A 15,845-nucleotide genomic window follows, 5' to 3' on the forward strand; every position below is an offset into this window, starting at 1 on the left:
TTGAGAGAAGTTTCAGCCCATCGGAGAGAACACTTTTTACGTAGAGATTCACTCTGTACAATAGGTTTCTATGGAGAATCCATCTATCTTTTATAGTCCCCCTTCCATGCATCTTTATTGGTGTATCTACCAAGACTTCGCTTATTAATCAAGTCTTATATTGCTTCCTTCAGTTGAATGCACTCATCACTTTTGTGCCAATTCCTTTTTTATGAAACTTATATAATTTTGATTTATCACCCATCACTTATATAATTTTAATTTTGAATGCACTCATCACTTTTCTTCTAAGTCCTTGAAACAGATCATGGCAACTCTATTAAAGTTTAGCACAATTTTTTTGCATTTCATCACACTTTTAGCTTGGTGGTAATCAAGTATATCTACATGCTCGACATGCTAATCAGAATCCTCATTACTATCTTAGGTTTCCAGCTTTGGAGGCTTCGCCAAAGACTTAAGGATTTTTGGATCCCAAAGACGTGTAGCGGATGCGGTGGTCGGCAAATACCCATCTTCACTCTTGAACTCTTGCCGATTCTGAGATCTAAGGATATCATAACTGACAAAAATGGAGAACAGACGTGAAATCGCAGAAAACTTAGGAATCAGAAGTCGGTTTCCTCTTAATTCAGTGACCCGAGGAAGTAAGAACTAGTCAACCAGAGATCTGAATTTGAATCGCAAGAATCAAGATTTGGAACTTTTGAGTTTGCTTGATGATGTTCGTGAAGAAAATACGATTTTTGTAGAAATCGTAATAATCAGAAGTCGATTCCTACATACAACGCTACTGTTCCATTCGAGAAATGAAGAGAGTTTGATAACTATTGATCTTGAATGATGGCTTTGATCTCCGTTATGATGATGCAGGATGGACCTTCATGGTTAGCACTCCAACGCTCAAGTCAGTTCAAGATTCAATATGAGTATAATGAAATTAGAGATCGGAGATTGTTTACCTTCTCATAGTGTGTAAGTTGTTTCTATATTTAGGGGCAAGTATAGTGGGCTTGAGATGAATTGGACCTCGGTCAGTTGAGTTTTTGGCCGGTCCAGAACAATACTCATAAACAATCAATTGACGCATTACGATCAAAGCTTGAAGGTCTTGAATTTGTGGAGACTCTTCGGACGCAAGAGTGAATTGGTGATGTGTTATTTGAGGGATGTGAATCATTGAATAGATATCAGTCTCAATGTTGATTTAGAACCGACCATTGAAGAATACAACATGAACAACATTTACGAGATGGTTAAGGTGATTGGAACAGTAATAAAAAATGGTTATGGTGGCACATTAGAAAAGAGTGAAGAAATAATGAGAATCAGAAGACGATTCCCAGAAACGGGGTCACTATTCCGTAATGGAACAGAACATGGGTGAAAGGTTAAATATGGCTGTCATGGAAATGCTTCTAGTACGGTTGTTGCGCTCTTCAATGATCAAAAGGGGGTACTTGCAAAGTTAGAAACTCAGTGTTTAAATGTTTAAGTAAGTATTTAAAATAGATGGAACTATTGTAAATATGAGTGAGGAAACACCTAAGTCACACTTATATAAGGGAGACAGTTAGAACAATTCCTAGTTGATCTGACGTGGAGTGTGTAGAACCATCATATTTGATCAACGGTTGAGATAGAGAGGGAGGTTATGCTCTTGTATGGTGATCCAAAGTGAAGGTTTTATTTGACCTTTGGCCAACTCTAAATACTTATATTCACAAAAAATAGTAATGGTAGATAGTTGACACTGGCTCAATAGAGCCTAAAAACAATTGATTAAGTAAAGGACTTAGTAAAAATTAGTAAATAAAACTTTAGACTTTAAGTTTTTTTACATCTATCTTTTTTTTTGGTTGGAATGGAGGGCTAAAGGCCCAACAAAATAAAATTACAACGGGTTAACCTCGGAATCGAAACACCTAAAGTGTCTCTAAAACTCAAATGAGAAATAAACATCGGAAAGTCTTTCTTAAACAAAATTACACCACCACTCGTTGCTCCAAACTTTGCTAATACATCCGAACAGAAGTTGGCTTTCCGATAACAATGCGAAACTCTCACACCTCCAATGCACCGCATTAGAAATTAGAAAGATTATCTCCTTAACTAATGCTATGCTGTCCATATTAGTTGCTATGCTCGTATTGATCATGACTGCAACCATATCTTTATAATAAGAGAAAGAGAAGTAATATTTGAGATAGTAAAATTAAGATTAAATCTAAATAATACTAAAAACACATTTTTTTAATTTTTCTTTCACATAAATTTTAGTACAATGTAAATATCAATTAAAAAGAAAGTGGTGGAACATGTGTTAGACAACGTGTTAAACATTGCATTTAAGTTTAATGATCTTGTGAAAAATTATAAATTCTTAAAAGAAATAGAAATTTACAATTGAACAATTTTTATCTGCCAAAAAATATTTAATTTTGACTGTTATTTACCTACTTGCAAATGTAGTTAATTAATAAACTTCTGTTGAACATATTTTGTATCATTGACAAATCTAATTAAGCATAAAACGTTGACAAATACTGAAAGGCCCTCAAATCTTTGTTTCCATTCAAACATAAAATGCTGCCGACTAACTAAGTCTTAAGCAAATATTTGATTAATGAATATCATAATTAGTCTTTATCACTTAAAAGTGTATGTTTGTATTTTTAAGTAAAAGATCATAATATTCCATTGAATTATACCATTTCTTGATTTGAAATCAAATATTTAAACTATTAAATATATAGCCAAAGTCAAAGTGATGGACCCATATACTGATTTTTGCTGGAACTACGCCTGCATGATTGATAATATATGTCATAATATATGTTTCTTTCTCTTTGACCTTCAATCTACTAAACTTGAACTGAAAAAATTAACATAATTGTTGTCATTGTGACATAAATAAATAAATAACTAGTTGACTTTATCTTATGATTTTCACCACAAGCTTAATTTAATCTTGACTTAGTGCATTCATGTGACAGTAATATAAAGCCACATATAACTTAAATGGTTGTTCATTCCTTTGGCCTAAAAGAAATTTTGAATTTTGGAGGCTACATATATACATAGATGGAGATGGAAGGGAGAGGGTTTTATAGTTCATACAAGAATTCAAGTGAGGAACTTTTCATGAAAACATTGATGGATAACCCTATTGGAGTGCCAATACCAACCATGGACAGCTTTCGAACAGACAGTGAAGAACTCTTCAAAAGATGGCTGACAAATGACCAGGGATGCAGTTCATCAAGTAGAGGACTTCCTAGTAGACTATCACAACGGTGAGTATCACTTCACTACTATATTTTAGGAATGCCCCCGCCCCCCTCAGGCCTATAGTGGAAACTTGATAACCAGACATCTAGAGCGTGGAAATAAATGGTGGATGACTTATAATGAAAAACCCGAGAATATATTTCTTATTTTGACATTTTTTATTCTTTCTAACGGCAGGGTGTCATCTGAACTATCTAATTTGTCCAATCAGCAAAATATGTCTGCATTTTCTGAGGGAAGGATTATGCAATATGATGATCCTAAAGCTAATGATTATTCAACTGTTTTCAATCAATTTTCTATAGGGTAATTGTAGTAGGGTTCACAAAACCTGCTATATCTTTGTTGTGATTTCACTTATAACTAATAACTAGTTCAATGTTAATACTTTGGTTTTTGACAACTTTTTGCCAGAGAACCTATTGATGAATTTCTGCAATCTAGTAACTTGTTTCTTGCCAAGGTTTGTTTACACCAAACTCTTTGCTGAATCTCAAACTTAGATTCAATAAAACTTTCACAATGATTGATTTGATTTTCTTTACTAATGCAGGCTTGGTTTCTTACTGATCAACGAATGACTAGAAGCCGGTCTTCTGAATTGAGGTATCAAAGTTTGGTTTGTGATTTAAAACTATTCAAAAGAAATTTTCAATCACTTATTTGGTAGTTTTTATTTGAAGGCAAAGGTATTCTGAAATGCGCAATGATCAAGTAGCACAAGGAATAGAATCTGTGCACATGTTGGCTACTCAAAATGACGCAAACACTACACAACAACAAGAAGTTTCAAATTTAAACAGTTTTGATCACCTTAACCAAAAGGGCGCATTCGCATCTCTGTCGAATTCGTCTTCATCAACGTTCTATACACATCAATTAAACGATAACACGGATAAAGTCTCTTCGTATGTAAACATGCTAAAAAATTCATTAGAATCTAAGCGACACAATGGCCGAATAGAGAAACAAGAAGTGGAAGATAACTCAAATGGACTATTTAGTCTTCAACAAGATTCTTTCTTCCAAACTAGTTTTGGTGAAGGGAATGAAAACTGGATTCATCAAAATCCTATATATGCTCAAGAAAACTCTACTATTCAAGTTAAGGATCATGAAGCCATGCAATTGCAAACACTTGAAGCATCTATAAACCTAATTGACTTGGATGGTTTGGTAAATCAAACAAATCCAATATATTTGAGCTCAGCTTCTCCAAGTGAATCATCAGCGGCTGCACCAATCGTCTCCACCGGTTTAGATGGACGCGACGATCCATGCATATCAAGCCAAACTCTTGGTGAAAGCTCATGGAATAAAGTTGGAGGAAGTACAAGTTTCAGAGAACATATGAAAAATAATCTAAAAGATGATAGAAAGGTATAAACTAATCTTAAAAATGTATCTAACTATTTTCTTTGTATTTAACTATCTGTAACAATTTTTTATATTTTGGCTAAGTTCAATTTCTCTATGTGGCTAAATTATGCAGAAGAGAAGCCTAGAAAGATATGGATCTGTTACATCAGCTATTTCAGGTAGAGGAAGTTGAATAATTTTTTTTTTTTATTATGCTTAAGTTTTTTGTTTGTTTGATTATCACAGTTTGATAGTGTCTCCATCACTAACCAATTTATTGGTTATGCAGAGGACAAAGATAATGCTACAAAAAAACGAAGGGTGGAGCGTTCACGAAAGTATGTTATCATAGAAAAATATTCTATTCTTCTCTTAACATACATGGTCATCTTAAGTTTTTAGAGGTCATGTGTAAGTTAGTTATGATTCAACCGTGACAAATTTCGGATTCTATATAGTAGTCCGATTTAAACGTCCTCAAAGACGACTCTGCAAACAATCTATTGCACATTTTACAATGATTCTCAATAGTCAAGATGTATGTCTTAATGACCTACTTGTAATGCAGAATGGCGGAGGCAAAGGAAAAGAACTTGATATCATCAATTCCACCAGATATGCAAGTTGTCTTGAAGAGATGTGAAGATCTTGAGAAGGAAATTCGATCACTAAAACTTAATTTATCCTTCATGAATAGGTAATACAAATTATGTCACATTAATTGACAACTAAGCATTTTGAATTTTAATATAGAATCTCTTGGAAGATTGTTTGCTATCCTCTCTTGATCAAGAATTTGTGTGTGTTAATCTTGATTTACTTGTTAAATATAAGACTTTATAATTAAGATATGGACTAAGATCATATACTATAAAATTTCAGGAAGGATTCTGAACAAACGAAGCTGATAGAGGATCTTCAGAAACAAAATGAAGATTTGGCTGATGAAAAGGAGTGTCTCTGGAAGAGATTGAAAGAGTTACATTAGAAATTGGAAAAGTCTAATGTTTTTTTTTAAAATTTAAATATCATGTCATATTAATTTAACTTTTTTTTTTCAAAGGTTTTATAATTGTGCAATTTTTTTTTTCCGATAAGCACTTGTATTAAACGCACAAGGGGTGCAACCCAATACAAAAGAAACGAAACGAGACAAGGCAACCTAAAAGGAAAGCCAAGAAAGAGCTAACCTACACACCAACAAACACACAAGGATTGACAAGCCAAACCTCTTTCGTGCTATTTCCCCTACCTCTAACAAGAATAGAGAACCAATCCCAACCAAAATTCTTAATGACAGTCAAAATTTCGGTAGGATTCCAAACACAATTTTTGAAGACCACCTTATTTCTACCTAACCAAATGCACCAACAAACCAAAAGCCAAAAGAAAGCAATGAAGGGAGGTTTTACAACCTCACACAAAAAAATACGAATGTATTCCACCACCTTAAGCCCCAAATCCGCCCCTTGCAAACCAAGCATCACCCTTCCATCCTCCTCCATGCTCGAGCCCAACCAAGCCAACACCTCCTTCCAAATATTTCTCGTGTGCATACAACCAAGAAAAAGATGACTCATCGATTCCTCCTCTAAACCACACAAAGGACATAAATTGTTGGTGATAATCCTATCCATACCCCGAAAGCAAAGCGCCATACGCGTAAGAAGAGCATTAACCACAAATCTCCAACCAAACACCTTTACCTTACTAGGAACACTAGCTTTCCATAAACAGTTTAATTCAAAAATACTTGCCTCATCCAAAACTACATTCGGACATCTCAAAGCATAAATCCATCGAAAACTAACCGAAAACCCATCAACATGCCTCCACCAAATCCACTTGTCCTTCACTCCCGGATTTGGCGAAACCCCCTCCAAGATAGACAACAATTCATTCCGATCACAAGCTACCTCCTCCTCTAAAAAATCATCCATTAACCCCAAATTCCACCGTAACACATTATCCACCCAAACACCCATATTGGCAACAAAAGAAACATAGGACGAAGAAGAAGAAGAAGAAGATATAGGATTAGAAGGAGAACACAAACCGTAAAGGTGAGGGAAAATCACCTTAAAAGGCGTATGGCCCATCCAAGCATGATCCCAAAAACGAATAGATTCTCCATCCCCTAATCTCCAAGAAATGCAATCCGAAAACCAAGGTCTATCGTTAACTTCAAACCCGTAAACATTACGAACATCCCTCCACCAAAGCGACGCTTTCAATAGGATCCTATTGGGAATTATTCCGCAAAGAGCCTCCATACCCTCACCATACCTAAACTCCAAAAATTTGAACCAAACCGACTCTCTATTCGATAAAAATCTCCATCCCCATTTACTCATCAAAGAGAGATTAAAAATCTCTATATTCCTCACCCCTAACCCACCTTCCTTATGCGGCCGACAAATCTTCTCCCAACTAACCCAACACACCTTCCGAACTCCCTCCTTTTTTCCCCATAAAAAGTCCCGTTGAATTTTGACTATCTCATCAAGAACACATTTCGGAGCTTTATAAAAAGAGAGCATGAAGATAGGAATACTATTAAGAACCGAATTGAGTAAAGAGACTTTACCACCTAACGAAAGATGCTTCCCATTCCAACCATTCAGCCTCTTTTTTAACTTAGAGAATAAAAAAGACCAAAATTCCTTTCGCCGATGATTACCACCAACCGGGATACCTAAGAAGACAAAAGGGAGCTTTCCAACTTGACACCCCAGAAACGATGAAGCCGCTACGAGAACCTGTTCTTCCAACTGCACACCATAGATTTTGCTTTTGTTCAAATTAATACACAACCCCGAAACCAATTCAAACCCACGCAACAACGCTTTAACACACCACAAATTCTCATTCGAACCATCACAAATAAGAACCGTGTCATCCGCAAATTGAAGCATCTCAAAGGAAATATCAGAAGACACCTGAAAGCCCTTAAAAGAACCATCAGAAACCGCATTACGCATCATACCTGCTAAACCTTCTGCAACTAACAAGAAAAGAAATGGAGAAAGAGGATCCCCTTGGCGTAATCCTCTTGAAGCCTCAAACTCCACCGTCGGTGAGCCATTAACCAAAATGGAAATAGAACTAGAAAACACTGTTCCTTCCATCCAAGATAACCACTTAGAACCAAAACCCATACGCACCATAACATATCTAAGAAAACCCCAAGAAACACAATCATACGCCTTCTCAAAATCAACCTTCAACACCATACATTTCTTTTTCAACCTTCAACACTTATAATTGTGCAATTAGTTTCTCATCATTTTCTTCGAGTTCTAAATCCATATTTATCTATATCTAGTGATCTTAGAACGATTAAAGTGTATAATAAATGTAATTTGCCGATAGAATCACTTTTAATATAAGCTTCATGAATCACAAATAAGTATTGTTCTTCAAATATTAAATATATAATTTCAAACAAATTTTTATTTGTTCTACTTATCTTATTAATTAAAAGGCAAATTCTTATGTATCCATGATAATTAAAATTGTCAAATTTACATGTCAAAACTAAGAATAATTTTGTAATTATATATTTATTTATTTTATTTTATTATTTACACCACTAACCAATCATGTGGTTTTATTATTAATTTTTATTTTATTATAAATTAACCTCAATGCTCAAATTAAAATATTTATTATCATATCCAATTTAATTCACATCTTAAAAGACGTTTATTAATGCAATATTTCTTAATTATAATCAATTCAAAGTAATTATAAATCTATAATTCTTCTATTTTATTATATATTCCTATTTTATTATAAATCTATAATTCATCTAGTATTGTAATATTTAGTATAAGATGAAATTTTCAGACATTTATATAAAAATGAACTAATATTTGATTTTGACAAACCTAGTAAAGTTCTCGCCCTACTACTCACGAAGAAGGTCCTATATAAACGCTGAAAGGGAATTCACACCAAATAGGTGAACCTTCATCTATACTAAGGACACATGATCACACTCTTTGTCATATCTCTCAACGTTGATATCTAATCGAACTATCATCTACACAAGACGTCGGATCACACGTCAGCGAGTCTAACCACTTATACAATATAAAGGTCAAATCGCGTTATTTTAGGTATTCAATTCATTCTCATTCTCATACTACATTTCACTTAGTGACTGACTTATGTGTTGAATTGCTAACCTTGTAGGTCCATCCTTTTTTCTTCGTACCGAAAATTTGCTCCATCTCTTCATGACCCCATTACATCATTCCACTATTCACATCATTCTACTACTCGTCTATGGTTCTTAGACCGAACACTAACAATTAACCACTATCAATTTATCATTCGAAAAAATAAAAAAAAAATTTAAAAGGATATAAATTTTTATTTGTTTGTGATTTTTATCAATATATCTTAAAATTTTAGCTCACTTAACTACTAATAAAATATGTTAGTAAAGAAAAAGATTATCATTAAAATTGACATAGCTAATTAACATTTTAAAAAATGTACTTAATTTTAAAAAACAATTTAAAATAAGAGGAAGTATTAAATATTGTATGAGTATCATCAAATACTATTGTTCCCGAGTCCCAACACAATAATACCAAGCAAACAAAGTCAAGAAAAACCGTGCAAATAATAAAATATAAAAGGCCGACATCCTTTTTATAAAATTATATACTCAAAGTCAGAAACAGTAGAAATACTAGTATTAGTAATATGCAGAAGAAACAAATGCATTTTTTTTTTTCTGACAAAGGTTAATGGCTCTCACGTTTAATGTCAAGTCTCATTAGTTGCATTAAAAAATATAAAATATATTTAAACTAAAATAATAGATTTGATTTACACAAAATTTATTTTAATTTATAATACCAAAAAAAAAATTATTTTAATTTATCTAATAACATGTTAAGATACAATTTAATAAATATGATAATCCATGATGTATTTTTCAAAAACACAAAAGCAAAAAGAATGGGTGACCAAAGAAAAAGAGGAAATATTGAAGTTAAAGGCAACGAAAGAGAACAACTAATTACTTACCCACACTTGGCTACATACTATGGTTTAGTTGAAGCTAGTTATTAAAGTTGTTAAAATCAGAAATTTGACCTATTATTGCATGCCATTTCTTCCTTTTCTAACTTCTTCATACACTCAAATACTACACTACTATTTCACTCTTCTCCATTCTCGTAAAAACTCTTTCTCTGTATTTCCGTTTTCTTTCTTTCTTTCTTTCTTTCTTTCTTTCTTTTTCAATCACTCAGGAAACAAACAAACAAAAGGTAACTAACTAACTCTCTTTTTCCGATTCTTTTCTTTTCTCTCTCAGATCTGGTTTCTCTCTTTTTTTCTATTCCTAACGCTTCTTTATTTCGATCTGTCGTCGGAATTTCTGTTTAGGTAAACAACTTTATTAACTGTTTATCACTTAATTAATCGCTTATTTTTTAAGCTATTTGAGTGTATTGTCTTTTTTTTAATACAGATAATCGATTATTTCACCTGAGGATGACGAATAATGAAGGAAAAGTGGTAGATAGGAGCAGGATTGTTCCTGTGTCGGTCATATTTGTGGTGCTATGTGGACTTTCTTTCTATATGGGTGTACTATTTGGTTCTGAGAATGATAGATTTGCAACGCTTATCAGTCAGAGATCCATTGATTTCCGGAAGGAATCATCGTCATCATCCATAAGTTCTTTGAAAATTAACTATACGAGTTTTCCTGAATGCGGTATTGATTATCAAGATTTCACTCCATGTACAGACCCGAGGGTAATATCACTATAGTTTTCAATTTTGTTATTTCATAGGATTAGTAGAAGAAAGTTTTCATAATGATTAAGTTTGTATTTGGATTGGCGAGCTTATCTATTGGCATAAGTGTTCACAAGACTATTTAGGAGCTCTGTAGCACTGACACCTCTGAAAAAAGTTAGTTGTGTCCTTGTCCGAAACCGTTTAACACTTGTGATTATGTTTAATTTATTATTTTTTTCAAATTATTACCGGTGAAGACGTGTAAGTGTTGCTGTTTGTGTTTCCCGTGGCTGTGCTTGATAGTCTAGGAGTGCATATGATAACATTTTATGACATGATAGCTTATAATTTATGCAAAAATAGTCTGCCTTTTATTTTATTTTTTAAATAGGAATAGCTTATATGTAAGTGTTCATATAATAAGCGTTTATGCTATAAGCTTTCGATTTTAGTTGTTTTTCTAATTAGGGTCTAACTGTCTAAGTATGGTTAATTTTACAGAGATGGAAGAAGTATGGATCATATCGATACATTATGTTGGAGCGTCATTGCCCTCCGATTTTTGAGAGGAAAGAATGCCTGGTTCCTCCCCCAGATGGATACAAACCTCCAATTAGATGGCCAAAGAGTAGAGATGAATGTTGGTACAGGTATAATATATATGCCTTACGAGTTATGACAAATCAAAATATAAGACTGACATAATTCAAGTTTCGTGCAATTGATATTTGGCTACTTCATTATGTTTGTTGTTATATGGAATTTCAGGAATGTTCCGTATGACTGGATTCTTGAGCAGAAGTCCAATCAACATTGGTTGAGAAAGGAGGGGGAGAAATTCTTCTTTCCCGGCGGGGGTACTATGTTCCCGAATGGTGTTGGTAAATATGTTGATTTAATGGAAGATCTGATCCCAGAGATGAAAGATGGGACAATTCGAACTGCCATTGATACTGGTTGTGGGGTGAGTCTTACATCTCTCTATGTTTTAATCAGCGTTGTCAATTGCATATCGCAGAAAATAGCGGTTTGTTCCAATTCTGCAACAGTATAGCGCCACTTCAACTGCTATATGACAAAACTTTATACTACTAAATTACATATTGCAGAACAATAGCTGTTTGTTTATATTCCTCTGCATATAGTGCTATAGCCGCTATTTGACAGGATCAGTTTTGATGTACGAAATAGCCTAGCAAATTACAGTTCTCCTTCTTTAACAACCATGTTCTAGTTCAACTATATGTGCTGTTGCTTGTAGCTGTGCTTTCTTAACAGCAATGGAAATAAGTTTCAAAACTGACTAATTTTGTGATTGAAAAACACAGTTAATTTCAGTTACAATTTTCAATCACATGATAGGAAAAAGAGATGCTTTGATTAATCCACATCACTCTTGTTCATTTTAGGTTGCCAGCTGGGGCGGTGACTTGCTGGATCGTGGGATTCTTACTGTTTCTCTTGCTCCTAGAGATAACCATCAAGCTCAGGTTCAATTTGCTTTGGAACGTGGTCTCCCTGCAATTCTTGGTGTCCTTGCTTTACACAGGCTTCCATTCCCGTCAAACTCCTTTGATATAGCTCATTGCTCCAGATGTCTCATTCCATGGACAGACTTTGGTACTTCTATGGATTTTGCAATTTTAGATCAATCAAACATAATTTATTGTTTTTATACCCATGATCATGTACTTTACTGGTCTTGAAGCTTCTTAAACTTTGAAATTCAAATTGCAATATTTTACTAGGCGGAGTTTATCTTCTCGAAATACACCGGATTCTTCGTCCTGGAGGATTTTGGGTCTTGTCCGGTCCACCAATAAACTACGAGCGCAGATGGCGTGGATGGGACACAACAATCGAAGAACAAAAATCTAACTACGAGAAATTGACGGACTTGCTGACTTCATTGTGTTTTAGATTGTATAATAAAAAAGGCGACATTGCCGTATGGCAGAAGTCTCTTGATAGTGTTTGCTATAAAAACCGGACCAAAGATACTTATCCGCCCAAATGTGATGACAGCCTCGAAGCAGATTCAGCATGGTATACTCCAATTCGTACTTGTTTTTTGGTTCCGGATCCAAAATTTAAGAAATTAGGTCTGAAATCGATTTCGAAATGGCCTGAGCGATTGCATGCTACACCTGAACGCATTTCAATGGTTCATAGTGGGAGTGCATTAACATTCAAAAATGACAATAGTAAGTGGAAGAAACACATTACGCACTACAAGAAGTTAATACCTGAGCTTGGGACTGACAAGATAAGAAATGTCATGGATATGAATACACTATATGGAAGTTTTGCTGCTGCCTTGATTGATGATCCTGTATGGGTTATGAATGTGGTCTCATCTTATGCTCCCAATACGCTCCCTGTGATTTATGATCGAGGCCTAATTGGAACGTTCCATGACTGGTAAATTTGAAATAGGAATTAAGGCATGGAGTTTTTATTTATGAATATACTTTGGTCTTATAAATGATCTTTTGTTGATATGTTATTTTGATAGGTGCGAAGCATTTTCGACGTATCCTCGGACATATGACCTGCTTCATGTTGCAGGACTCTTCACTGCAGAAAGCCACAGGTGAAATTATAATGAGTTGTTTGTTGGTATTAGAACACACCAATATTTAGTTTAAATATACTTTTGGTTTTTGCAAATATTTAATTTTTTTTCTTGCTTCAAATTCGTGTAAAAATATCTTTGTTTTTAGTCATTTTAAATATATCATTTTTTTGCTTTTGGTCTTTGTTTTTTTGTTTTAGTCTCTGGCAAAAAATTTCATGTCGAAATTGGTCATTATAATATGTAGAATATTTGTTTGTTTGTCCCTCAAAGTAACTATGAAACAAATAGCATCACTAGCTCAGTTTGCCAAGCACAAATTTGTTCATACTGAAATTTGTAGTTGTAATGTTCATTTTAACAATGATTGTTACTTAACAGGTGTGAAATGAAGTATGTATTGCTGGAAATGGATCGAATTTTACGACCTGATGGGTATGCTATCATACGCGAGTCGAGTTACTTTTTTGACGCCATTACAACCATTGCCAAGGGTATACGATGGGAGTGTCGTAAAGAAGATACCGAGCAGGGGGGTGACGCGGAGAAGATATTGATATGCAAGAAAAAGCTATGGTATTCATCTATCAAAGTTTCAAGATGACAAACTAAGGCCAGTAATAGATTGATTCATATATTACGAAATATATATATTCATGCATGAATCAATATAGTTTATAGAAAACATTGGGAACCCAATAATATGATTTATTACCATAGAGTTTTCACATATATAGGTAGAGAGGGTGCGAGGAGTTAGACAGATTTTTACGTCATTAATGTAGCTGAATTGCCTCGTTTTGTCCCTCTTTTTGGAACCAAAGAAATAGTTCAATATCAGTTGAATGCAGGTGAGGGAATGAAAGTTTTAAGTCCCATAGAAAGAGTGTGATTTCCCTTTGAGTGGTGCCATTTAAATAGCAGTGATATTAGAAATAGTTTTGCTGAGAAATCACTTGTATTAATGTTGATCATGTTAAAGTACGTGCTTATCTCTTGTGCTTAGTATTGTTTGTCAAAGATTGTTTTATAGTAAGTTGGTATATGTTGTAGTACTGTCATAATGGATGAAATCAAATGGTTAAAATAATAAAATGTAACTGAACTGAGTGTATTGAGGGAAGGATACAAGTTTTCTAGAGACCATAAAATGATAATCTTGGGAGCTACTTGGTTAGCCACACTAGGGCCACATGTGGCTGATTATGCATCATTATGTCTCAACTTTGTATTAGCAACTTTGTTGTACGTCGCCAACAGTCTGTCTTCAACACACTTTCTGGTTTACCACCTAAAAAACAACAAGAGTACAAAACCATGCAATCACTGTGGTAGAGGGGTCCAAGTCACTTAAAGTATTCACATGGCCAAAATGAACAAATGAAAAAAAAAGGTAAACAAAATGCTGCAAGCATCATCAAATCTAGTACGTCTTTTTCAGATACCATTTTGCTTGTAAAAATGAAAGATTGGCACGTGGAGAAATTGGACAGAGTATTGAGCTCTTAATTCAATAACTGTCAAGGGTAGTTTCTTTATACCAAGTACCAACTATAGATGTAGATGAACTACTTGATGGCTTTTTGGCGTAAATATTTTTCTAATACTAAGATTTGGTTTCTATCAAATAAAAGATGCCTTTAGAACTCAACATGATATGTCTGATTATGCCATGATGTCCAGTTGTGCCATTTGTCATCCTAATATAACTTGGTATTTTTAAAATAATAAGCTATTAATGTTTGAAAATTTGTCTCATTATTAGATGTTAAATTGATTTATATATAACGCTTACATCAAATTAAATCAATAGACATAATCAATAGAAATAATAAGAGTATAATATATTTGGAAGAGTCCTAAACAAGGAAGACTTTAGGGTCTCCGTATATCGTGATATTGTCCGAGCGATATCCTCAAAAAACGTAGGGTTCACCCTTAGGACATGTGACATATATAATACCATTATCTCCCATTAATCATACGAGAAGAAGTTGTACCATGACTAAGTGGAAAATAGGTAGTCAGCCGTCTCCCCTAATCTTGAGGGAGCGATTACTGCCTCTAAGAGTTTTCTAAATCTTAGGTCTAAAAGGCTCCTATAAGTATTTCTCTCCTAATGGGAGAAAAAGACAGATCACAATTCACACATAATACTCACAACACAATATTGATACACAGAGCCTCTCACCTCACGTGAACACGTCTTCTAAAACCACCATAACATTACCATATATGACTTCTCGCCATTGTGGGCAAGTCCTAACTGTAACACCTTAATTTTCTCCGAATAATTTTAAATAAAAATTAGAGTAAATTAAAAACTTCACCCAATTAGGATGTCGCATTTAACAACAATACAAAACCTGCTCATTTTTAATAACAGGTAACACATACAATTATTTAATTTAATAGTAACAACAATTAATAAACTTCTCAAGTTTGCCTCCATTTTACTGCAGTGAAAAATATCAACAATTATTATAATACTTATTCAAATAGTACATGTTATAAAATAAATATAAAGTTGCAACTTAAGAGATATCACAAAATCTCTAATAACAAAGCATAACAATTCAAGCATCCGACCTCCATTGTTACATATTATAGCAAAACAATAAAGAATGGCACCCTCTTTTACTTATATCCTCACCTACCTTCAATGCCTCAGTAAGAATGGAACATTCTAGGGCAACCGCATCATCGCCACGTCTCTCAAACAACCCAGACTCTTTGCCAATCTCTCGTAATCAGCATAATATTATGACAGATCGAAAAAATATCAACGACATGGTCATCCTTGGTCTGCTCATTCTCCATGATCTCCTTATAAGCAGACCTAGGTGGACGTCTG

The 15,845-nt window shown here is 34.1% G+C and overlaps 2 protein-coding genes across 3 annotated transcripts; both read left to right on the forward strand.

Moving 5' to 3' along the window:
* Nucleotides 1-3,081: 3,081 nt before the first annotated feature.
* On the forward strand, nt 3,082-5,638 carry LOC131624461 (protein CYCLOPS-like). The gene is made up of 9 exons (XM_058895395.1): nt 3,082-3,296; nt 3,469-3,597; nt 3,706-3,754; nt 3,845-3,897; nt 3,975-4,671; nt 4,784-4,829; nt 4,940-4,988; nt 5,219-5,347; nt 5,533-5,638. The coding sequence occupies exons 1-9, from the start codon at nt 3,085-3,087 to the stop codon at nt 5,636-5,638; spliced, it is 1,470 nt and encodes a 489-aa protein (XP_058751378.1). The 5' UTR covers nt 3,082-3,084.
* A 4,093-nt stretch (nt 5,639-9,731) lies between these two features.
* Nucleotides 9,732-13,996, forward strand: LOC131624476 (probable methyltransferase PMT21). 2 transcript variants are annotated; one of them, XM_058895416.1, is made up of 8 exons: nt 9,732-9,938; nt 10,142-10,431; nt 10,918-11,066; nt 11,185-11,380; nt 11,826-12,036; nt 12,165-12,837; nt 12,932-13,009; nt 13,373-13,996. In XM_058895416.1, exons 1-8 carry the CDS (start codon nt 9,773-9,775, stop codon nt 13,593-13,595), a joined length of 1,986 nt encoding a protein of 661 aa, XP_058751399.1. In that variant the 5' UTR covers nt 9,732-9,772; the 3' UTR covers nt 13,596-13,996. The 2 variants fall into 2 exon arrangements, with proteins under 2 accessions (XP_058751399.1, XP_058751400.1); XM_058895417.1 differs by having other exon boundaries at nt 9,921-10,056.
* Nucleotides 13,997-15,845: the final 1,849 nt, after the last annotated feature.

This window comes from Vicia villosa, unplaced genomic scaffold (assembly GCF_029867415.1).
Source record: "Vicia villosa cultivar HV-30 ecotype Madison, WI unplaced genomic scaffold, Vvil1.0 ctg.000131F_1_1_1, whole genome shotgun sequence".
Classification (NCBI taxonomy): Eukaryota; Viridiplantae; Streptophyta; class Magnoliopsida; order Fabales; family Fabaceae; genus Vicia; species Vicia villosa.